This window comes from Hemicordylus capensis, chromosome 1, assembly GCF_027244095.1.
Source record: "Hemicordylus capensis ecotype Gifberg chromosome 1, rHemCap1.1.pri, whole genome shotgun sequence".
NCBI classification, from domain to species: Eukaryota; Metazoa; Chordata; class Lepidosauria; order Squamata; family Cordylidae; genus Hemicordylus; species Hemicordylus capensis.
Window position 1 is genome coordinate 9,479,467 of NC_069657.1, and position 25,084 is coordinate 9,504,550.

A 25,084-nucleotide genomic window follows, 5' to 3' on the forward strand; every position below is an offset into this window, starting at 1 on the left:
TCTTGTCGATTCCAGAAGGGCTGATTAGAACCACCAGAAAGTCAGACAAGCCTCCTTTTCCTACTGGGGGTGCTTTCAACTTGTTTTTTAAATTTCCTCCGAATTCAGCTCTTCCCCCCCAGTCCTCAGCCGCTTGAGTTCCTATCCCCAAGAAGCTTTATCTTCACTTGTTGTTGTCACCACCTTCGTGACGCAAAGATGTGGCTCGTTAAAAGTTCCCTTTGGTCAATGTGGCGGAGGAGTTTCCTTCCCAGTAGCAGCGCGTTATTATTTACTGGTTCGGGGCATCAGTGGATTTCCTTTCGGATCGCCCGCCCCCACGCACTTTAAAATGTCGAGGAAGAGTCAGAGTGCTGCTGCGGCTGCGGCTGGACGGTGGTGTCCTTTCTACGTTGGGCTTCTTGCAGGGAGGTCTCAGAGGGGGCCATTCCGCAGAGCAGAGCTGGGGGCCTGCTGGAGAAGCCGCCGAGTGCCTTGCTCCCAATCTCCTCTCTGCTGAAGGGGCCTCACCCAAGGCAAAGGGCTCGCCTCCCCGCTCCCCAGTCCCCAAAGGGCCAGAGCTCTGGGACAACACCAAGGAAGGATCCCGGATGCCCTTTTCTCCGGTCTCCCTCCCAGAAAAGAGTGGGCCCCCTGTCCCGCTAGGCACTAGCTTTGGGGGGCCTGTTTTGTAGGAAGAGATGGAGCGCCAAACGGGAATCCAAAGGCAATCTAGGGAGGGGATGATGGGGACTCCTTGTTTTAATCTCTCCTCGGAAAGAAGGGCGGTGGGGGGGGAGGGCGACGAGAGAGAGAGAGAGTCTGAAAGTAATGGCTTGCAAATCGCTAGCTAGGATGCTCTGCAATAATTCGTTAATTGCAGTGGGAAACTCGTTTGATTGCAACGCATCGTCTGTCAGAAAACGACATACAGAGACGATTTAATTGCTAGGACATCAATAGCGCAAAGATCCCAGACAGAGGCTGAAGAGCTTGCATCATCATCATCGTCGTCGTCATTTTATTTGTTTGTTTGTTTGTTTTCGTCTCCCGAAAGATTAATAATGTTCGTTCTCTCTCTCTCTCTCTCTCTCTCTCTCTCACACACACACACACACACACACACACACACACAGACACACAGCTCGCCTTAACTAATTTGGGGATCAGGCTGAAGTGAAGTAGTGTGCAAGCAGGAGGAGAGAGACAGGCCTCGCTTGCGCCTGAAACGCTACCTCTGTGAGCGGGCCTTGGCGGGGTAAAGGGGCTGGAGAGAGGCCGAGGAATTCCACTGGAGTCTGGTTGATTTTCATTGTTTTAATGGCATCTTAGTTAGGGCTTTCCTCCGCCCTTCCCAATTCCTTTTGAAATGTAGTATTACCCGCCCCGAGACCTGCGGATGGGAAGGGCTACAAGACGAACCTCTTCTTCTATTCATTTGCAGTGTGCCCTTGGAGCCGAATATACAGGTGAAGCCTTAATAATATTTATTTATTTATTTATTTATTTATTTATTTATTTCCTCCCTCATCTCTTAAACACGGAGACTGAGTCTGGACAGATCTGTATTTCTAGAAAGCTGGGGATTCATGAGGACGGAAGGGGAGGATCTTGCGTGGATCACCTTTGCCCCTTTGCAGCCGGGCCTTGCCACGAGTTAACTCGGCTTCCCTCCACACCCAACGCCTTTGCTTCGAAACGAGTGTCCCTTTTGTTTCGTTTTTTTATTTTTTGGCATTTCCCCAGGGGCAGAGGACTGTGTCTCTAGGTGCTCTGGGCCCCACAGATATCCACGGGACCCCCTTCCCCAGCAAAAAGATAGCTTAGAATGAATCTCACTAGATCTCTGCCTCCGGTGGGTGTCAGGACCTCCAGAGTTTCTCTTCATTCTATGGAAATACCCACGTGTCCTATGAGGGGGAGTGCAAAAAAGTGAAATGTGCCTGGTCACATTCACACGTTCACACGCACACGTTCACACCCTGCGGCATGCGCCTTTCTGCTTCATGAACACTCACCCTCACTCTGTATTCGGCCTTGTGTGTGAAGTCTCTTACAGCGCGGTTAAGAAAGAAATAGGGTGAGTTTGGGACATGCGTGCCCCCAATCGCCCTTGCCCCCCCCCGCCCCCCTTCTGACTTGCATCCTATAGAGACAGTACAGTAGTGTGTGCGCGAGAGGCTGGCTCCTTTGTTACTGGCTAACTCCTTCCAAAAAAAAAAAAATCTTTCCTCTTTCTCCCTCAAGTCAAATTTCTTCCCCTCCCTGTCATGAGTTCCATCCCAGAGATGGGTCCTGTATACCAGGATGCTGGAACTCCAAATCCAACCACTTTTGGCCTCCTAGGAGCTGTTTCCCTCCCCCCCCGAAGCCTCCATGCCCCATCCCAATCTATCTTCGCCTATGCTCGTGTCTTTTCCCTTCCCACCCCCCCTTCCCCCTCTTCCTCTGCCCCATAGCAAGAGCATTTACCCGATCCTGACTTCCTCGGCACGTGTGAACGGCGCGATTCCCTCATAGACCTTAACCCACACAGTGCGTGCGCGAGTGACTTAGAAAGAGAAGGCAGGGAAAGGGGAGAAATTACATTTTTCCTGTCTATTTGCCTGTGTGTGGGGTGTGTGTGTGTGTGTGCTGTGTGCGTCTCTCTTTAAAAAAAGTAGCTGTTATTTGTTGTCTGATTGTCCCCCTGGCGAAGCGGTGCCCTGTTTTCCTTTCCCCCTGTTGTCTGTTTTTATTCTTTTCCCTCTGGCTTAGATGTGTCAATCACTCGCTGCTTGCCATTGGTTGGCGAACCAGCGTCAAAAAAGTTGCCCGAGCGGCGCTCTCGCAGCAAACCAACCCGGGAGAGGGAGCGAGAGCCCTTCCGCCTTCGCCACCATTATTCAAAAGTCAAATCTCGCTCCAGAGCAATCTGCTACGGCGGCGCCCCTCCACTGACCAAAGGGGGGGGGGGTGTTTGTGGGGCTGCCTAGATTTTTTTTTAAACACACACACACACACATACACACATACATATATATATTCTTTCACAATCAGGTAGTATATTTTGCAGGCCGTCCAAAATATACAGGCTTCCCCTCCACCCCTCACTTCTTGAAGAAGCTGGAAGATTTCTAACCCTCTTCCTTGTGATTTCTTTTGTAGGAGAAAACTCTCTGGCTTGGGAACCTGACCAGGATAACTCGGCCGGGTTGTTTTTTCCCCCCACGATTTTTTTCCCCCGCAACGTGCAGATTTTCTCCAAGCTTTAAGGTAAGTGAGGAAAACACACCTTGGATGTTGGTATTGGCATGTTCAGTTCTTATTCTGTTTCTTTTTCCCCACGCTAATCAGAACGCGAATGCTTCTTTCTTCGGCTCTATGGTACGGTCTCCCCCCGCCCGCCCCAATCCCAACCCTACAACACCACTTGGAAGAGAGTTCTATTGGCATCAGTGGGATTTCCTTCCTTCCTTCCTTCTTTCCTTCCTCCCACCTTTCTCCGGGGAATTGTGCGTGTGTGTTTTGTAAGGATCTCGAAAGTTGTTATGGAGAAGCGCCCAATATATCTCAGAGGGACAGATAGCTTTCTGTATGAGAACAATTACATTGTTGAAATTTTCGCATTACGGCTTTCTTTATTTTCTATTTCATTTTCCAGAGCAAATTGCTTGTGTTTCCTTTCTTTAAAAGCCACTTGGGGCATCCGGGGCCCCACGGGTTAATTGTTCCCCTTCAACGGGGGGGGGGGACCCCAAATCCAGAAATTTCCCTCCTAGTCCAAATGCAAGGAATAAGGGTCGTTGTTTATTTGAGGTGTGTGGGTGAGATAATTAATTCAAATACGACTTCTAGCTCTCTCCCAACCATCACTTGGGCTGACTTATAGCCCGATCCTGGGTTTGTTTACTCAGAAGTAAATCCCACTGAGTTCCCTGGGACTTCCCTGCAGTAAAAGTGCGTGTCGATTTGCAGCCAAAATCCCTCCGGAGGAAGGAAGACCACAGTGATTTAAATGTTAAGTCTGCTGCTTAGCTAGGTTGTGGATCGAAGGGACCTTTATTTTCTTTCGGTAGGGAAGCAAAATGGGAATTAAATTCATCCAGCTCGCTGCTTATTGATAAATAGATTGACCCCGATCGATAGACGAAGCGAAAGAAAAATCATGTTGCAAATTCAGCATTGGGGTTCTCAAGTACTCCAAGGTACCCCTGCAGAAGGAAAAGCTGAATTAGAAAGGGGGGAGGAGACCTGCAGCTACCAAGAGAGAGAGGGCTTGGGGGGGGCAGAGAGGGTTTTTTTGTGGGGGGGGGCGTTTCCTGGTCTGGTAGAGTCCGACGTGGTTGAGACCTTTTCTCCTTCTTTTCTTGGGCCAACTGTGTTGCTAGGGTAGCGAGTTTCTGAGTTGCACAGCGCCCTGAAGCAGGAAAAGGCAGGACTGGGAGGAAAGCATGCAAGACACAAATGGTGCGTTTCTGGTGTGCTGAAAAGGCAAGCCAAAAAAGTGGATCCATTGTGGGGTCGAGCGGGGGCGAGTTTGCGCTGCAGACAAACTGATCGGAGTGAAACCCCCTCGGGATGGAATAAGAAGGAATAGAATCTTGTGGTATTTATAAGCCAGCCCCTATCCCAACAGGCTTACTTGCAAGGAAGCCCAAGTCAGTGGTATTCCTTAGGAGTCGGTGCTTCCTTTGGATCACCTAAGTTGTATGGCAGGCGATGGAAGCTACTTTTGAGTAAATGTGGGAAGGATCAGGACCGCCTGGTTCCTGGTTACCAGAGAGAGCCTCGAACAATCCAAATCTCCCGCTCTCTCAGACCTCCTTCTAATTCCAATAATCCAACCTGTCTCAACAATATGTATATTCCGTGGTAACTGTATAACTTATCTCTTTTTAAAAAGAAAACAATCTTTTTCCCTCTAAGAGAGATCTGAATGCAATGTGCAAAATTCCATTTAAAAAAAATGTTGGGTCTTGTTCGATTTTGAGTTTTGGTTTTCTTTATTTCTGAGAGCTGGTTTCTCTTACATGCGTATGGCAAAACCCTGCTGCTTCCATTCAGCTGCCCCAAATCGATGCAAACTTTTGTGTGTGTGTGTGTGTGTGTGTGTGTGTTTGAAATACGGAGAATAAGATAGACGTGTGGATAATGTGCATAACTTCAACTAATAGATCAAGAGTTATCTGTACATCTTCAAAGTTATGTTGATCTTAAATGATGCTTTATTTAATATGGCGAATGTAGCTTTTGCACGACCCTTCTAATTCACACTGATATATGAATAAGCACTGTTAAATCGATGGGATGCTGATCTGCTTCTCCTATGCAAGAAATCCAGTTTTTTAAAAAAATTACAAAACCTGCATCTGTTCTAAAGACAGACTTTGAAAGAAAACAGCAACGGGCGGCCCCTATCTTCATCCGGGGAGCTCCCTGGAATCTATCCCACTGGAAATCAGGGAGGCTTTCCCCACGGCCCTGCTAATCAGGGAGGCCTCATTCATTTCACGGGCTCGCATTTTGCAGACAGCTTGCTTAGGATCGCAAGGAAGGGGTTTGGATTCGTGCCCCCCCCCCCTTTAACCTCCCTTCAAGGCCGCGAGGCCTAAGCACCCAAGTTCCTTGAAGTCTCTGGAGCTTAAAAACTTCGCTCTTCTTGGATTGGGTCTCTCCCCCACCCCCCATATTCATCCTGAGGACCCAGGAGGCCCAATCCGAGAGACGTTTACTCGGAAGGAAGTTCCACTAAGTTAAAGTGGAGCTTACTCCTAAGTAAGTGTGTCTAGGGAATTGCAGCTTGGCTTGGAAACCCCAGCGATTGAAATAGGAAAGACCGCACGGTGGACCAAGCCCCCTTCCCCCTGGGGGTGATGGTTTGGGGATCGTGTGGGATGTATGAAGTGCAGCCGAGGCTGCTTACTCGGGAGTAAATGAGTTTCGTGTCCTTTCTTCCCGAGTCAAGTGGGCAGAGGGAGGCAACCTACGTCCGAATAAGCTTTCTTTGGCAACAAAGATAGGAATTGGCCGGGGTGCACACTTGAGAAAACTGCACTGCCGAATCCGGAGCGAAGCCCTTCTAGACCAGAGCGTCCACCCTCGGCCTGGGAACTGAAGCAGTTCAGCCTGGAGGACTTTTAAAGTCCTCAAACATTTTTTTCCCCCCGGGGAGGGAGATTTTGACTACATCCTAAAATGGTTGCTTAGGATCCAGAGAGGAAGGCCGAAATTCACGCCTATATGTAATTCGGTTTTGGAAAGAAAAGTAAATGGGTAGAGACTGGGTTCTGAGGAAAACGACAAGGAAATCCATTCGACACCTTTCCATTCCGTTTTTGCTTTACTGAAAAAGTTTTTTTGTGGCTGGCAGGAGGGTTTCTGGGGGAGAAGATACTTACTCAGAGTCTCCAACTGTTAGTTAACCTGGTGGAAACACCAAGACTCGCTTCTCCCTCTCCCTGTCTAGATAATGTTTTCTTTCATCGCCATCATGCAGAAAATTAATCAACCCAAATGATCCTGAGAGCTGTTGCTGGCGTCCCGTAATTAGGGACCGTGTGCCGCCCGGATTATCTCGTTAGTTTATCAAGAAAACATTTATTATAATTAATTCTTGGACTGGGTAATTATAATTGAGCGGGGACAGAGCAACCGGTAGATGGGGTCCTTGGGGGTGGGGGAGAGAAAGAGAGAGACGCGACAGATTGCATAGAGCAGCCGTTAGATCCAAATCTTCTTCAGTGGATCTGACCGGCGTAGCGCTCCTGTCCTTCGCTAAAGGGTTTGACTTCGGATCAGGTAGGAGTTCAGAGCAAACTTAACTTTCCCCCTTCCAGAGTGTGATGCAAAGCTACAACTTCTGCTCTCCACCTGGCTTAAGAGCTCATCCCGAACCGAGCTTACTCGGAAGTCAGTCCCGTTGATTTCAATGGGACTTAATAAGGAGGAAAACAGTCAGGGGATCTCGGCCTGCAAAGAGCGTGCGTTTGTTTTCTCTCCACGAAGGCGGAAAAAGTGAGGAAGGGGGTTAGTAGAAGAAAGAATTCAACTCTTGCAACATTTTTTGTACAACAACAACAAAAGGCACGATCCAAGCAGAGGTAAGCACTTTTAAGGAGCTCAGTTTATGTTAAGAGAAGACGTGAAACACGTGCTTCTCTCTGTGTGTCCCATTGAAATCACTTGGGCGTAAACATGCTTTACTTTGGGTTGGATCGTGCCCAAAGTTTGAGGGAAGAGATTTTCATCCTCTTTCCTTAGGAAACTTGAGGAAGCGGTGGAGAGGGGTAGTGAAAATGGGGGCTTTTGGAAAAGAGAGAGAGAGAAGAAGATATGAGGGCCATTTTGAAAAGTATGTCCTGCTTCTTTAAAAAAAAAAATCACTCGCTCGGAGTTCTTGACTAAAGTCCTGTAGTCTACGGAATGAATCAACGAGCAGCAATTAGTGGATAACTTTTGGGGCGGACAGACAGAACATGCGGCCGGCCGGAGCCTATTTATTCAGAAGTAAGCTCACGGAGTTCAATGGCGCTTGATCCCGAATAACCGTGCCCAGGATTGCAGCCCTTATTGAGTCCTGTGAGCTATAAAGTGATTACACTCAAACCTTTTCCTATTAGTACTACTCTAGGTTTTCTTAGCGCTGCGGGCTGCGTGCAAGGAGCTCCAGGAAAGGTCGAGCGGACAGGAATCCTCCCCAGCCGAAATCAAGTTCCTAGGATGTGGAAAGGGCTGTTAAAAGACCTGTGTATGTCCACCCCGAATAAATAGACGTGCAGTCCGAATTCTGTGCACGGTTATCAGTCCCACTAAACTCGCTGGGATTGCCTGCCTGGCGCCGGTCCTGTTCCGTTGAAATCGATGGCAAAACTCGAAGGGGCTTGAATGACTTTAGCTGGCAGAGAACGAGGAAATGCTCCAGGCAGAACCGCATCTGCGCTGGTGCGCTCCGGACAGCAACGGCGGGACTCCTAAGCGTTTAGAAAGTATGATCACAAATCTTCTTTAATAGCGGGGAGCGGGACTCAATAAACCGTGAGCAGCCGCCCTATCCTAATTCTGATAACAAAGTAACTTCCAAAATAAGGGTATGATGCAACCAAAACTAAATGCACCCGCAGCAAGATATTAGGGAGTATGTTCTCAGAGCAGGTCCTGCTGATTTCTAGAGGGTTTGCTCCCACTTAAGTATTTATCGGCTTGCGTTGCAACTGTAGAGCGTGATCCCACGGATATTTGCTCAGAAGTAATTCCAGAGGAATTCTATGGGATTTACTTTCGAGGAAGTGCGCATAGGATTGCATTCTTCGGGACCGATCTGGTGCATAGTCGGTTACCCAGGTCGAGCGCAGTGAGACTTACTTCCGAGTAAACGAGTAGGACTGAGTTGCTACTAGTCCCTTTTGATTCCAATGGGAGAGTGAAACTCGCGCTGAACTCTTTCCCGTTGAAATCAATAAGATGTAGACGCTTGATCTGGATTGGGCCCAGTTACATTTAAAAGGATAGGGTTATCTCTTTCTCTCTCTCGGTTTTGGAGAATATTTGAATGTTAAAACACATCTCATTTAAAGATGTAGATATCGTTTATGTAGATCTAATTTTCTAAATCGTGTAGTCGGTTATGGGGAAAACATCACTAGTAGGCATGGATTCCTTCCTTTACAGTTGTAGGCTTTCGGATAATGTGTATTGTCAGCCTGAGAGCTCTGTGAAAAAATCTGAACAAATCTACTCCTGGCCTTCCAAGAACTTCCTTGTAAGTAAAGCATCTCTAGAACCGGCTGAGTTCTTTCGTTTTCCATTTGGGCAGCTAGGTTTAAAATCCCCTCGGTTAATGGGGCTGTGTAGAGCTTAATCCGCATTGCTACTTAAAACTCGGGTTTTTGTTTTTTTAATTGATGTGGTTCCCTCTGTTCTGACGGAAGTTCAGTGGGATTACTTCCCAAGCAAGAGTGTTGAGGATCGCGTCCCGAAAGCTCCTGAAAGGCTGCAATCCCATGCATTACTTGGGGGTAAATCCTCTTGAACTCAGGCCGAATACGAATTTACGGCAGTTTTGCATCACTCATATGTGGTAGTCTGCCCTTTGCCAGAGGGCAGGATGATTCAGAGGGCCAACCTACCCGGGTGGGGGGGAAGGGGGAGAGCGCCTGGGTGCTGGGACTTCGGTCCTCTGAATGGACTCTTATGCTTCTGAGTCAACTTCTTCGAATCGGGTTGTTGTATAATAAACTCAACTCGACACTTCGGTTTAGTTGCCTAGTAAATTGGGCTTCGTGACGTCATCTGCGCGCACGCTGCCGCCGGATTTTTTAGAGGTCTTCGGGAGCCGGATCCTAAAAGGAATCCAGTCCTATGGATTTTAATGGGGCCGGCAATTTCGGTCCATAGAAACGATTTGGGATCGAAGTTGTAAGTGACCCGTTAACGCTGCAGTCCCGTGCAGCCCGAGCCTGCGCGTGTTTACTCGGAAGTAAGCCCCACAGGCTCCAAGGGGCCTTCCTTGGAAATATATATATTTTTTAATCCCCGTTGTAGTAAAATGCTTCTTACTTCTGAGCAAACATGTGCTGGACGGCTGCAGTCCCAACCAGGAGGCTAACGTAAATAAATTGGGTTTGCTATTGAGAGGTTAGGAACGGGCTATAGAGCTCTGTATCTGGAAAACATCCGAAATTACTTCCAAACTGAAGTGTTTAGGAGGGAGGATAATTTTTCCAGAGGTGGGACTCCCAAGTTGTCTTGTTGAGGAAACCACCACAGGGCTATAGGAAGATGTTGGAAGGCTTCATCTCATACTGCGCGAGAGATGGCAATGGCAAACCCCTCCTGTATTCTACCAAAGAAAACCACAGGGCTCTGTGGTCGCCAGGAGTCCACACCGACTCGACGACACAACTTTACTTTAAATGAGAAAGTGAGAACTAAACTGCGCTACATACAGACGTGGCGAGATCTCGGTTCCCAGCTCGGTAGAGGAACCTCTCTGCGCCCAACTTACTTCCTTAGTAGTCGGTTGTTCTGCGGGGGGGAATTGGGATCCGCTCCTTGAAGGAAGGGAAGGGAGCTTAGAATTATTTAGGCTCGACATAGCAGAATTTAGTGAAGCTCGGCAATGCCAGTTTCTTTCCTCCTTCAGCTCCCTACTTAACTAACTATCCGCCAATTTGGGGAGGAGGGAACTGGTACAACAGCCCCATTGCAGAGACCTGAGTTTATGAAAGGAGCAACGTGCATTTCTAGGGCCGAGGCGGCGAACTTTGTCCTCAGATTCCTGAAGCAGAAATATGGTATATTTCACATGAAAGCGCTTATCCGAAAATATTTTCTCTGCAGCCCGCCCTATGGATGTTGGTGGAGTTAACTTTCAAGCGCTGCTTTGAGTGCACCCTTAATTTCCATTTATGATTCAGCTATGGGGGGGCCTTGCCCCCCACCCTTGGCGCTCCTCTGCCGCCGCCGCCGCCTGCAAAACGGCCAGCTCATTAGATCCTTGAAGAAGTCCTAACCCAGCGCTTTCTTCCCCCAAATGCTCAAGGGTTTAATCTGTCAGGAGCTGTTAGCATCACCCTTTGGAATCCTGCAACGGTTTAGCGCTGGGGGGAGACAATCAATAGAACTTGCCGGGGAGGGGGGTGCAAGGGGCAGCTGACATCCAAATAGGTGTTAAAATGAATAAACACACACCTACCCAAAGCCGCTGGGGAAGGGACCAGGAAATGGTGCCCAACACACACACCCCCCCGCCCAAACTCCCCTTCTTGTGTTCTGGTCCCTAGGCCAAACTGTAAGGCAAACTGTGGGGAAATCGCCCGTTTCTCTCCTTTCTGCGAGCTCACCTAGGCACAGGTTCTATGATCTCCTCGATTAAGGCTTCCTCCTTTCCCCAAAAAGAGAATTGGAGGAAGCTTGGAGAGAAAGATCCTCGCCACTTATGCAGAAGTTAATTACTTGTTTGTTTAGCTTGCGACGAAACCTCCCCCCCCCCCCCCGCGCATCCTTCTAAAAGTCTCCAAAATCTGGGGATCTTTTTTTTTTTTTTTTGGCCTCTAAATCTAATTAGCCCAAGTGCTAATTAGGGGGGAAATGCCTGAAAGCAATCACTTCAGGCTTGCAAAGAGGGGCGGGGTGGGGCTTTAAAGGAGGTTTGGATCTTCTCTAAAGTGGGTGTATTCTAAACTTTTTTTTTTTTAGCAGGGGTGGGGGGGGGAGGTGGCCGAGGTGGGTTACTTACTGCTGCTTTTGGAATTGCAAAAAGAAGGTAATTAAAAAGCTTGGGGAGTGGGGGTGGGGACAACAGATATGCTCCTTTGTCGCCGAGGGAAGGGGGGGGGAAGGCTTTGTTAGCAGCCTTATTTATTTAGCCAAGGAGTTCTTTGTGTCTGCAAAGTGGGCCCCCAAGAAGTTTTGTTGGAGACAATTAACTACTTGCTAAGCCCAGAGAATCTCATGCAAATGCCCCCTTGGATAGCAAGCCTGTGTGTGCGTGTTGGGGGGGGGTGTTCCTAAGGAGGGGGCAATTACTGTATGTGCGCACTGTAACTTTGGGGGCGGGAGGGAGAAAGGAGTTTCTCTAGGCAGTCACCCCCGGGGATGCTCCCGCCTGCAGTCTGTGTCCGCCGATTTTGCGCCAGGACTGAACAATGCCTCCCACCTCCACGCACCGCCTTTTCCGAACCGGCTGGCTGAATCCGACTCCGGCTTTTCGAGTAATTGGTTTTTATTTTACTGCTGTTTGGTTTTATCCCCCCCCCCCCCAAAAAAATACATAGATTCCAGATCTCCTGGATTCCCTTCGTCTCCATCGCCTTTCCCCAACCCGCTCGCTTAGCCAGACTTTTGCTTTTCGAATAATTCGTTTCGTTTTGTTTTGATTAAATGTGTAGACGCCAGATCTCCAGGCTTCCCGTCCCGACGCCGCCGTCGACGCCACCCCGAGCTCCTGAAGCAGAGAGAGAATAAGGGGGAGCGCAAGACCCCCCGCCCTCTTCTCGCCCCCACCCGGAATTTTGGCCATCTTTCCTCCACTCCACCCCAACTTTAGCATGATGTCTTATCTTAAGCAACCACCTTACGCAGTCAACGGACTGAGTCTCACCACCTCCGGGATGGATCTGCTCCATCCGTCTGTCGGGTATCCAGGTGAGCAGACAGGGCCGACGTCGCCTCGAGGCCTGGCAAGGGGAGGGACGGCTTTGAGGAAACTGGCGGGGAGGGGCTGCAGCATCTTGGGGGCGGGGGGTGGCCCTGGGCGGCGGAGTGTTGCTTTCAGGCTCTGGCAGACCCTTGAAGCCTCGCCCCCCCCCCCCCCACTGCAGATCTGAAAAGCTGGGAGAAGAGGGAGAGCACCCCCTAGAAGGTGTGGAAACTTGTGTACAGTACAACTTGCGGGTTTCTTGGAGGGCGCCCCAAGGAATACATTGCTTCTGCAAGCTGGGGAATCTAGGCTATGGGTCTGAAACGGAGGAGGGGGGACTGTGGGGGGGGCACCTCGTTTATGTGATTGTAGGAGGGTGGGCTTCTGCGCACCCTGCCGGGACCAAGGAGAGGGAAAGGGCGAACCTCCACCACCACCACCACCACCTTGAGTGACTCTGTGTCGCTCAGGAGAGATGCGGGGCTCTGTGACTACCTGGCAAGAACCCGATCCATTGCTTGCTTCCTCCACAAGCAAGTCCGTTAGTCTACTCCTGGAACTGAGCCCCGGGTACAGTCTCCGCACCAGGGCGTCCTGCCGGGCGGGGGAGCAGGCATGGGTGGGCAGGCGCCCCCTCCCAGACCAGTGGCCTGCTGCTCCCCCATTTCTCCTTCAGGAATCTAGCATGTTGGACACAGCTCGCCTAACCATACGTGCCCTGTGCCCCTTCTGTACCCCCCCTCCCCAACGATTCTTCTTTTCGATGCCGCCAGTCTCCGCTTGGGAGGGTGGAAGTAACTGGTTTTTGTTGCTGTAGAAGAAACTGCTCCGGCTCTGCTTAGCTATCTGTGGCAGAGAGGGGTTCTCCACCTTGTAGTCCAGCAATAGCTGGGGCCCCAACTCCCACCGCCCCCCCAGCCACCATGCCGTTGTGGCTGGGGGGGGGTGATGGGAGTTGTAGTTCAACCCCTGGAGACCCAAGGTTGAGAATCCCTGATCTTTTTCCTTCCACGCCCACGTGCTTAGGTCCCCCACTGAAATCTGTGGGGCTTCTTTTCAAGTTAACGTGTTGTGGTGGGAGCAAAGTGACGTTCTCCAGTCTGCCGAAAGAAGGGACCTTCTCTTCCAGACATGCCCGCTTGGTTGGCGAATATGAGACTGTGACCCCCCCACCTGCCCACCGCAGTCCAATCCTTTCTGCATGTTTGCTGGGAAAGAAGCCCCGTAAATAAAAATAAATAAATAAAATAAAAATGGAGGGAACAGCCTTGTGCCATCTTATTTGTTATTTCTCTTTGTAAACCGCCCTGAGCCATTTTTGAAAGGGCGGTATAGAAATCGAATTCTTCTTCTTCTTCTTATTGTGTTCTGCTTTAAGCTTCCCGGAGCAAGGGTAGAATTTAAATATCATGATGATGCAGACAGAATTCAGATCTTCCAGAGAAGTGTGGGTCGCAGCCCTATCCTGTGCATGTTGACTCGGATCATCCAATCCCCTGTTTGTTCAAAGAAACTCTTCCCCAAGTAACTGTGAATTCGACTGCTGGGCTGGCTGCCGTCTTCTGCACAGTTACTTGGGAGTAAAGCCCCGCGGAAGTCCAGAGGACTTCCTTCCGGGAAAACCTGTTTAGGATCGGGCTGCGCGCTATAACAGGACGCAGTCTACTGAACTCCATGGGGCTTAGCTCTGTGTAACCTCTACACCGCCGTGTAGTGGCTTGCTCTTGACGGCAGTCACTCTATATCTTGAACTCGCTCCCGGGTTAACATGCATAGGCTGGCCCTGTTACTCCGGAGTGATCAGCTGCCTCTGATCAATGGGGAGGCTGGGGCTTAAGTGCCTGGTGGATTGGCTCGGGCGGGCCTTCCCCGCGGCCCCGGGTCCTCTTTCCATAGCCGCGCTGGGCTTCTCCTGAGGCCTTCTGCCTGGTTTTTCTCTCCAGCCACCCCTCGGAAGCAGCGGAGGGAGCGCACCACCTTCACCCGGGCGCAGCTGGACGTGCTGGAGGCCCTCTTCGCCAAGACCCGCTACCCGGACATCTTCATGAGGGAGGAGGTGGCGCTGAAGATCAACCTCCCGGAGTCCAGAGTGCAGGTAGGGCGCGTGGCTGTGTTGCTGGTGGGGAGGAGGGGGCTTGGTCTCTCTGGGGCCCCTTTTCTCCTGCCTGGCGCTAGATAGGGCTGAATCCCTCGACTCCAAGGGTCTCTCAAAGGAGGGGTGTGTGTGTGTGAATGGCCAAGGCACCTTAGAAGGGGCTGTGCAAAGAACAACCGCAGCGCCACCGTTTTAGAGTTCAGTGTGTGTGGGGGGGGGGGTTAAAGAGGTCTGAGAAGGAGGACAGTAAGCTGGCTCTTTTAGGAACAGTAAGAAAGTAGGATGCTGCCTCCCTCCCCCCCCCCTCTGGCTAGATGGACCAGCCATTGGTCCATCTAGTACTGTCCATACTGACTAGCAGCAGCTTCTCCAAGGTTTCAGGCACGAGCCTCTCTCAGCCCTATCTGGAGATGTCAAGGCAGGAACCTTCTGCAGGCAAGTAGGCAGGTGCTCTTCCCAGAGCAGCCCCATCCTCCCCTAAGGGGAATATCTCACAGTTCTCACGCATGTAGTGTCCCATTCAAATGCAAACAAGGGTAGACCCTGCTTAGCAAAGGGGACAAGTCATGCTTGCTAACACAGGACCAGATCTCCTCCTGTAAACTAGTTGTTCCATTGGATTTACTCATGGGTGTGTCCGGCTTCTGCAAAAGGACCCTTCTATGGTAGAAGGGGTTTGAAACAAGCAGGGGCTGGGGAAGACACCCCCCCAACCCCGAATGGCAGAGAGCAAAATAGAAAGGGCCTCTCTCTGGATATGCAGAGGTGGTGATGGCACCTGGAATAGAGGTTTTCAGGCATTAGGCAGATTCCTGGCCTACTCGGTGCATAGCTGAAATAAAACTTCAATGTCCAGAGGCACTGTACCCCTGAATATCAGCTGCCTGGGGACAAAGAGAGGAGAGCTATTCCCTCCTTTGCTAATGGATTTTCCCAGAGGTATCGGACTGACCACTGCTAGAAATGAGATGCTGGTTTTGGCGGGTCTGAGCCAGCGAGGTCTACGTTCTTCTCTTATATCAAGGGTTCCCCACCTTGGGTCCCAAGGTGTTGTTGGACTACAACTCCCATCATCCCCAGTCCCAGGGGCCTTAGGTTGGGAAGCCCAGTATACCACACCCTTCATGCAAAGAGTTTCTAGCATAGTTTTCAGGCTCTCTCCTGTAGATCCAAAGACTAGACCTGCTTAGCTTCAGCTGGCTCTTCGGACAGTCTACTAGTCCTTGTTTGTCCTCATTCCTGAGGACTGTGACAAACCTGGGCAATTATTCCTGGAGTGTGCCAGGCAGTGGAATGTGCCTGGTGGCATTGCAATCCTCAGAACAAAAATTTAGGAGCATAGGAAGCTGCCTTATATCACGTCTGGCCTTTGGTCCATCTAGCTCTGGGTCCCCAGATGCTTTTGGATTTCAACTCCCATAATCCTCAACCAAAGGCTAAGGGACTGGGGATTATGGGAGTTGAAGTCCAAAACATCTGGGGACCCAATGTTGAGAATCCCTGGTCTATACTGGCAGCAGCTTCTCCAAGGTTTTGGGAGTGCCAGTGACGGGGATTGAACCTGGGACCTTCTGGATACAAGGCAGATGCTCTATCACTGAGCTAGATCCTCATCTCTTTTCTGTCTCTTACCCTTCCATCACTATTTCACCACAGCCCTGTGACATAGACCAGAGGTGTTTTGATTCAGCAGAACGATGGGGTGAATTTCTTTGAGGGTACACAGGGAATTTCTGGTCTGAGATGAGATTTGATTTACAGAAGAGCCATTTGAGTGTGAGTGAGTGAGTGAGTGAGTGTGTGTGTGTGTAGACTCCCAGCAAGGTTCACAGGTCAGCTTTTTAATCTATTCTATATTAAGTTGCAAAAAAAGGCAGAGTACTACCCAAGCATTTGACGTGATTATAATTTTCTTATATCTCGTACTGACTTCAACCATGTTATCCAGCAGTCACCCCTTTGAAAAAGAACGTGTGCTTTTTGCATGCAATTTAGTACACAGACCTATGTAATTGCTTACGTTGGGTGAGCTTGCCAAATATATAGGTGCTTCTGATGAAATAATGAAATGTGATGCAATATATAGGCAAGCTGTGCCCCTGGTTTTAAGGCAGTTCTTCCAAGCACAACCCCTATGGTCTATGCACTGGATTGTACCAGCTGCAGCCATCTCGTTTGAGAACCTATTTATTCATTCATTCAACACACTTTGATGCCACCCCATATGCAACTCCCTGGGCAGTTCACAGTCTAAAAACACAAAACATTACATTTTTACGACGTGCACACCTAAGCTGATTTGGTTATATGTGTGGTGGCAGAGGTGGACTGTGAAAGATAACATGTGGACATGTTTGCAAAATAGGTCAACCTAGCGGGGATCCAAAATTGGCTGTAGCTCCCTGTTGATGACGCACTCAGTGGCAAACCTGGTTTGGCCACTGTGTTAAGATGTGAATGGGCTCTTAGAGGTTTGAGAGATTGAAGCTGAGAGACTGAATGGATTGAGAAGCAGGAGAAGTCATTTGCAGGTCACTGATTGGTTCTCTGTAGATTCACGCTCCCAACTAGCTGTTGTAGTTGCTTCAGAAAATGATATTTTCATTGGAATCTAGCCTGCACTCCTTCCATCCCTGGATCTGTTGTTCTTTTGAGTTCTCTGGCCTCCGTAGTGGTTTCATCTAAGAAGCCTTTGCCAGATAATAATTTCTGTTCTCTTTCCCTGAATGCCTACGCCCACTGTGTTCCACTTGAGTTCACACACCAGATTCCTGGCTGAGCTCTGTCTCCAAAACAACCAGAAAGATCTTCCCCCATCCCATCCTACTTGTATCCATCATTATCTGAATTAGGCCCAACTCAGTTCTATGAAAACCAATAGAGGTTTTGCCATTGATTTCAATGAACTGTCCAGTGTACTTGATATCATACAAAACTGACTTGAGCACTTCCTCCTTCTTCCAAAGAAGGTTCTTTGCCCTGTCATCAGATCAGAATGTAGCCACAAGTAGGTCTGCCCCCAAAGCCAAATTATATGGTGGGCATGTAGGTCTACAGTGACTGGCAGAAGCTCTCCATGGTTCCAGGCAGGAGTCTTTCTCAGCCTTACCTGGAGGCACCAGCACCTGGGATTTTCTGCATGCAAAGCAAATGCTCTACCACTCAGCAATTCCAGGTGTAACTGGGAGGCTCTCCCAAGAGCAATGCACATCCCATGACTGGGAAAGGCTTTCTGCATGTGGCTATCCTCTTGATCTTAAACACAGTTCTAGGGTCAGTTCGCCGTTATAAAATTCCTGCACAGAAAGCACTTTCCTGTAGGACTCAAAATGAAATCTGTAGATAAATAATAATGTGGCATTATTGTACATATGCTTTGAAGCGTCAGTCTCTTAATGGTGCACATTGCATGTGTACAACACACACAATATCAATCAATCTCTCTCTCCTCCTGCATGATCATACATTTCCATTTATATCGAGGTTTTATGCAACTTCCATCTAGTAATTCCTGGCATCTGAAGTGACCTTTGCTTGGAAGCAAAGTTTGCTGGTTCCATAGGACTTATTCTCTCCAGTGTGTAACCAGACTAGGAAACGCTTGCTGGCATCAAAGCTGGGACCAATAATATATTCTAAGCCACAGGAGCCAGTAGGGCACGTTACACTGCAGACTTTAAGCCATCGCCTCCCAGGAAATTCTCTGGGAATAAGAGTTTTGTAAACAAGAATTCTTCCCAATCTAGGATTCTTTGGAAGAAGCCATGACAGTTAAACTGGTATAAATTGGTATAACCAATAGATGTCTATAGTACAGATCTGCCCATACTGGAAAGAAACTGGTCGGTCGGTCTGTCTGTCTGTCTGTCTTCTTGTACCCTGTTTGATGCATTACTTGGAAATGCCATTCATTTCAGTAGAACAGGCTTGACAACCTTTTCACGCATGACACAGAGGCAAATCTGGATTTCCCTGCAGAGTGTATGCCCAACAGGAACCTGTGGCCCATTCTGGCTGCTCCAAGTGTACCTGGCTGCATGGGACACATCTTTGCTACATTCATGCTTCACAGTTTTAGAAATGCATTTAAAACACGTGAAATGGCTTTTAGCCCTCACTGAGATTAGAGCCCCTTAACACAAAGATTGATGCACTCTGCACCATATATAGCTGCACCAGGAAGCATTGTGATTCCTTGCTGCGCATATATCCACAAAACACACAGTGTCAAAGCACACATTTCGTTTGGCATGCACATCACAATACAGATTTATGTGGGTCTTTTCTTTCTTTTCTTTCTTTTCTTTCTTTTCTTTCTTTTCTTTCTTCATGTCAACATAAAATTTGCAGGGTGTGAAGCAGGAGTTTAGCCATGTGTAACTAGATTCAAGAACACAGCCGAGTGTATTTATTTATTTCAGACATGTTTCTATTAAATGATTGTCGGGGAGGGTGATGATATAAATCACACCAATGATAAAACAAAGGGAAAGTTATTAGCAACAGAATTAAAGAATACATTATTATTTTTTTCAAAATCAAGTCAACCTCCTGGTGAACATCTTAAAATGACTACAGTCTATTACAGTGTTGAGAAGGAGTTGAGGAGTAGGTTATATGGACAATATCAGGAAGAATGTAACACCAGTAGTTCTGCTGCTGCCACCTCTTCTTTCTCCTGTTCTTTCTTTCCCCACTCTTTCCTCCCCCCCCACCCCAGCAAAATGTTCAGTGTGGGTGCTTCTTCAGGTACTGGACCATTTTAGGTGCTGGACAGAGAGCACTCTGTGTTGGGAGTTCTTTGTTTTAATGTTTGTGTTAAAGAAATGTGTGTTCGCTATCAGGCAGGATATGGATCCAGGCTTGCTTACCATGTGCATTTCCTAGAGCAGTCACTCCAGGGAGAAAAGCTGGTATTGCGTTAGTGAGCCTGAACTGTCCCCTTTGCTAAACAGGGTCTGCTCTGGTTTTCATTTGGATGGGTGAAAATTCATGAGCACTGTCTGCTGTAAAGATATTCCCTTTAGAGGAGGCGGCTGTAGCTCAGTGTCAGAGCATCTGCTTGCATGAAGACAGTCTCACATTCAGTCCCTGGCATCTCCAGGTAAGGCTGGGAGAGACTCCTGCCTGAAACCTTGGAGAGACTCTGCCAGCCAGCCAGTGCTGAGCTAGATGGGCCAAAGGTCTAAATTGGTGGGAAACAGCTTCCTACGTTCCAAGCTTCTTTGGGGATGGGGTGGTAGCTCAGAGGCAGAGCATCTGCTTTGCATGCCGAAGGTCCCAGGTTCAGTCCCTGGCACCTCCCAGGTAGGTCAGGGAAAGACCCCTGTCTGAAATCTTTGAGAGTCTGCCTGCCAGTGTACCAGGCTTGCTCAACCTCCCCCCCCCCAGCTGTTTTTGGACTACAACTCTCATAATTCCCAGCCATAGTGGCCAATAGCCAAGGATTATGGGAGCTGTAGGCCAACATCTGCAGAAGGGTCAAAGTTGAGCAGCCCTGTAAGACAATAGTGAACTAGATGGTCTGGCTTGGTATCAGGCAGCTTCCTCTGTTCCTATAGGTGAAATCAGTATAAGATCTGATCTAAGAAGTCCTACAGGAAATATTTCCCTGGCACTGCCAGAGGAAGAGACTGATTAGATGTGGAGGTAAGGAGAAGTTGTGAGTAGAGGGAGAGAGAAGAATGTGTTGGTGGTTATTTTTCCTCCAAGAAGCTCAGGGCAGTGTGCTAGTTCCCACTTCCCACTGATCTTTCTTTAAAACAACAACAAATATTTGTGTACCACTTTTCAACAAAAGTTTCCAAAGCAGTTTACACAGGAAATAATAAATAGATAAGATGGATCTCTGTCCCCAGAGGGCTCACAATCTAAAAAGACACCAGCAACAGTCACTGGAGGTCCTGTGCTGGGGGTGGATAGGGCCAGTTGCTCTCCCCCTGCGCAGTAAAGGGGATCACCACATTGATTCTCAATAGTCCTGTGAGGTACAGTAGACTGAGAGATACTGAGTGGCCCAGTGGCCAAGCAAGGACTTGAATTTGGTTCTTCCTAGTCCATCTCTGACCTTCTAACAACTGTGCCACAATGGTTTTCATCCGTTGCCTATCCAATGCATTATACAGAGGGAGAAGGCAGAATATTGCTGTGAGAGAATGCACAGCCCCACTCCCAGCTGTAGGTGAGCACTGAGATTTGTGGGCACTCCCCTGTGTAGATGGCAACAAATAGAAAAGTAGTGTGCCCGTGCTGGGCAACGACGTTTCTTCTTGATGTGCTAGATTTTTTTAAAATGCCTTGCAGAGAGTCTTTTATGGGGAGGGTCCTTCAAAAATAGCAACTCCCCCCCCCACTGTAGCTTCACGTAAGGTAAAAGGTAAAGTGTGCCATCAAGTCGATTTTGACTCCTGGTGCATACAGAGCCCTGTGGTCGTCCTTTGGTAGAATACAGGAGGGGTTTCCCATTGCTGCCTCTTGTGCAATGTGAGACGATGCCTTTCAGCACCTTCTTATGTTGCTGCTGCCCAATATAGTACCAGGGGGGATTTGAACTGGCAACCTTCTGCTTGTTAGTCAAGCATTTCCCTGCTGCACTCACATAGTACAGTCCATTCTGTCACCTCAGAACTCTTCATTCCCACCTCATTCCGCTGCACATGCAGATCTACATTTCAGAGGTTCTCCAGTCTGAAGATCTCAGATGTTGTTGGACTACAACTCCCATCAGACTTGGCCCCAGTGACTTAAGGATTATGGGAGCTGCAATCCAACAGCATCGGGGGACCCAAATTTGAGAGCCTCTGCTATATGTAGATTTTCTCACCTTGGGTGTTAGACTAAGGCCAGCCCTGGGCATAAGAAGGAGCAGAACATCTGAGGAACAAAGGGTGACCTTGAAAGGGCTGTTGCCCTTGCAGACCCAAAGTGTCGAGAGAAGGAGGAATAGCTGGGACTGGTACAGCAATCTCAAGTTGCATTGCTTGAAGGTAGATCCAGTTTATTCCTGGGGGACTTACTTGCACATACGTGTGCTTTTAAGGGTGGTCCTATCCTACTGATTGAGAAATTGAGTGAGAAGTAGCAGAGGTACAGGTCAGGTTTCATGGATCTCTCTTCCAGCCAACTGCTCAGAGACCTGATCTGTAGGAGGGGTAGAGGAGAAGGACTATACAGTCGATTGAAAAGAACAGACACCCTTCCTCCCCATCAGTTTGCTTCCTTAATTTTTCACCCCCTTTCTAATACTCTGTTCTTTTAATTAAGGGCTTGACTTCAATAGGACTTAAGTGGAGGTCCTTGGGGTACCCTAAGCTGGCCAGCTCACTGGATTGGAGGGGCTTTTTCTCCTTGTTCCCCACAGTGGCTTTATTAAGCAATTGGGCTTGCTTGGTTCTACTTGTGGAGTCATGGGCAGTAATCCCTGAGGCTGAACTGGTGCCATGCAGAAGGTTTCTACCCACCTTGGGGCAGCCCTTCCATGAGGTGAGGTGAGACAGCCACCTCATGCGGCAGATGGTTGGAGCACCAGTGAGGCAGCAAGATGCCTTCCTGCCTCCCCTTTTTAAAAGGGGGGAGCATTTGGCTCCCTGCCTCAGGAGCACAGAAGTCCTGAGTTACCACTGTACCCACTTACCCATATTGGTTCCATGTGTAGTCATGGGGATGATCCCTTGGTTGTGGTTTCTCCATCATGGTTAAGAAAATCAGCTCCAATAAATATCTGTCCAAAAAAAAAAAAAAAACCCAGGTGACTAGTGTGGCGAAGCCTTGAGAGATGAAGATGGAGTCAAATGTCTGGCCACTCAAAGCCTTGATGCTCGTGATTGTGATGGGCCAACATGACTCAGGCAACTGCATGCCTTGGCCACACATTGCGGTGAGCCTGCACTGAACTGCAGGCTGAAAAGTCCTCACGTTCCATGCAATACCATGCTGCCTTCCATACTATTAGAACCACCAGCATATTTCACCTGAAGCCAAATTTCAAGATGTAACTGGAGCACCCTGCTTGTGCAAGATGTCTGAGGAAGTTGGAGGGAAGGGGCAACCCTTCCATGAGGCAGTGTGAGGTGATCGCATCAGGCATGGGTGCAAGGAAGGGTGTAGGGATGGCAAGTCCACCCGCCAACCCAAGTTAGAATTGCCCCAGCCCCTGCTGCAAGGCTTGATGGCATGATTTGTGAGTTCTTGCATGTTGCTGTGCTGCCTCAGCCACATGGCCTGAGAGTGCTGAGCACCATCTGCAGAGAGGGGAAGGCAGTGTCATATTGTTGCCTCAGGCAGCAAAATGTCTTGCATTGCTCTTGGGAAGGAGACAAGCAAAGGTTTTCAGTGGGGACCTACAGAAAATATAAATGAAACTTATTAGTCAAGCTGTACTGTAGGAACAATCTGCTTCTTGCCAGTGCTGGAAGCCCTTCTGAGACATGAAGCTGTCTTCTACTGAGTCAGATCATTGGTGCATCAGATCAGTATTGCCTACACTGACTGGCAGAAGCTCTGCAGACAGGGATCTTTCCCAGTCCTACCTGAAGATGTAAGGGATTAGTTTGGGGGGTCTTCTGTAAGCAAAGCAGGTACTCTATCACTCACCCATAGTTAACACGAAAAATTAGAGTTGAGACCAAAAGCTAAACCTTTAAGTCAGAGATGGAACTCATTCTTTCAAAAACCATACAAGGAATTTTAGTGAAAGCCAAGAAGAGCTTTGGTAGTTCCCCGTATGGTTCCACACACCATTTCATCCTTTCATCTTGCTTGTAATGATAGCCATTGTCCTGCTTCTTTTAGCCAGGATCAACATGTCTTACAAACACTGCTCTTCTTTTCCTTTCCTCCTCCCCTCTGTCCTGTTGGGTTTCCAGGTGTGGTTCAAAAACCGTCGGGCCAAGTGTCGCCAGCAGCAGCAACAGCAGCAAAATGGTGGTCAGAACAAAGTGAGGCCTGCAAAGAAGAAAAGTTCTCCAGCACGAGAAGTGAGTTCAGAGAGTGGGACAAGTGGACAATTCACACCCCCGTCCAGCACCTCAGTCCCAGCCATTTCCAGCAGCAGTGCTCCAGTGTCCATCTGGAGTCCAGCCTCGATCTCCCCACTTTCAGACCCCTTGTCCACTTCTTCTTCATGCATGCAGAGGTCCTACCCTATGACCTACACTCAGGCTTCTGGCTACAGCCAAGGATATGCTGGCTCAACCTCCTATTTTGGCGGGATGGACTGTGGATCTTATCTGACCCCTATGCACCACCAGCTACCAGGACCAGGGGCTGCTCTGAGCCCCATGGGTACCAATGCTGTCGCCAGCCATCTCAACCAGTCTCCAGCTTCACTCTCCACCCAGGGCTATGGAGCTTCAAGTTTGGGGTTTAATTCAACTACTGATTGCTTGGATTATAAGGACCAAACCGCCTCCTGGAAGTTAAACTTCAATGCTGATTGCTTGGATTATAAAGACCAGACATCTTCATGGAAGTTCCAGGTTTTGTGAAGACCTCTTAGGAACCCTTTGTGATAATGAAAATAATAAATGATCATGATGATGTTGTTCAGACACACAGGACGCTACCCATGGCGGGTTGAACATTCCAGTTTGTAGTCAGGTCTTTGGTTTAAATTAAAGAAAAATGCAGACAGTACACAAGAAGCAAACCACTAAGACAAGAAAGACAGTAAACATGATCATTCTCCCAATTTCATCTTTCGCTCAGAAGCTCTGGAAAGGAAGACGGAATGAAGGACATCTTATGTGGACAGAGAGCAGAATCACAGACCGCTCTGTTCTTCATAGTTTTAGCCAATTGTTGGATTTCTTTGGATGGAATGAAAGATCATTCTAATGATGGGCCAGGTTTTCTGTGTAGGGGTGGGTGGACTTCTTTTTTGAAAAAAAAATTGTCTAGATTTTTGCTCCAGCCCCCTCTTTTTGTGTGCATATGGAAAGAATAATCCCCCCCCCCGAAACCCCATTCCCCATCCCCAGTTTGTCATCCAACCCTTGGTTAAAATATTTTTTTTTCCAATGGACAATGTCTATATATATATCTCAAGCTCCTTCAATTGCTTCAGAGCCAACATTTGGCAAAGTTGGCTACAGGAGAGGGGGGAAAAGAACTCAGTTCAGAGCTATGTGGTTTGTGGGACTGATTGTCTTAGCTGCACTACTTTATTTAAGAGGAAAAAAAGAATAATGTCCATAAGGAGTCAATATGTAGTTTTTAAGAGACAATCAGTGTGTGTCTTATATAAATGGTACATCTGTGGTTTTTAATCTGTGCTAGACTTTAAAACTGTGATCTCCTGTATTGTATGCAACTCTGGACCCCACACCAGCAGGGGGTTCTGCTGTGATTTTAAATAGGTTATAATTAACAGTGAAATTTGAGCAACTGAGTTACATATTACCATCTCTCTCTCTCTCTTTCTCTTTCTCTCTCTCTTTGAAAAAAAAAAGCCTTTCACTAGAGGTAAACTGCACTGAAAAACTTTTTACAACAAACTGTCTCTGAAAGAATGAACCACCAAAAAAAGGAAAAAAAAATAGATAGATAAACAAGGACTTTAAAGCTCATCTGTAACAATAGCTTACTGTTGGGAAAGCTAGCAGTGAGGGGATAAAAATATTTAAGACATTGGTCAATTGCTCTGACCTTGAATTTCCAAAAGGAGAAATTCCTGGATGTTTTTATGCTTGCAGATGTGAAAACTGGAGAAAAACAAAGAGATATATATGCATAAACATTTTCTTTTCTGGATTTGGCAGATATGTATAATTATATTAAAATGGTTCTAGCACAACTGATTGTCGTGTTTTCCAGCGTCCTTGTAAAGGAACTTAATAATAATAATTAATAATAATAATCAAAAGCAATTCAGCTTTTCTTAGAATGAAAAT

The 25,084-nt window shown here is 48.2% G+C and overlaps 1 protein-coding gene across 9 annotated transcripts; it reads left to right on the forward strand.

Moving 5' to 3' along the window:
• The first annotated feature begins 1,429 nt into the window (after nucleotides 1-1,429).
• On the forward strand, nucleotides 1,430-24,987 carry OTX2 (orthodenticle homeobox 2). 9 transcript variants are annotated; one of them, XM_053287034.1, is made up of 5 exons: nucleotides 1,430-1,448; nucleotides 3,127-3,234; nucleotides 11,850-12,105; nucleotides 14,044-14,195; nucleotides 23,060-24,987. In XM_053287034.1, exons 3-5 carry the CDS (start codon nucleotides 12,009-12,011, stop codon nucleotides 23,678-23,680), a joined length of 870 nt encoding a protein of 289 aa, XP_053143009.1. In that variant the 5' UTR covers nucleotides 1,430-1,448; nucleotides 3,127-3,234; nucleotides 11,850-12,008; the 3' UTR covers nucleotides 23,681-24,987. The 9 variants fall into 9 exon arrangements, with proteins under 9 accessions (XP_053143009.1, XP_053143007.1, XP_053143011.1 ...); XM_053287032.1 differs by lacking the exon at nucleotides 1,430-1,448 and adding an exon at nucleotides 2,543-3,018; XM_053287036.1 differs by lacking the exons at nucleotides 1,430-1,448; nucleotides 3,127-3,234 and adding an exon at nucleotides 6,624-6,759.
• Nucleotides 24,988-25,084: the final 97 nt, after the last annotated feature.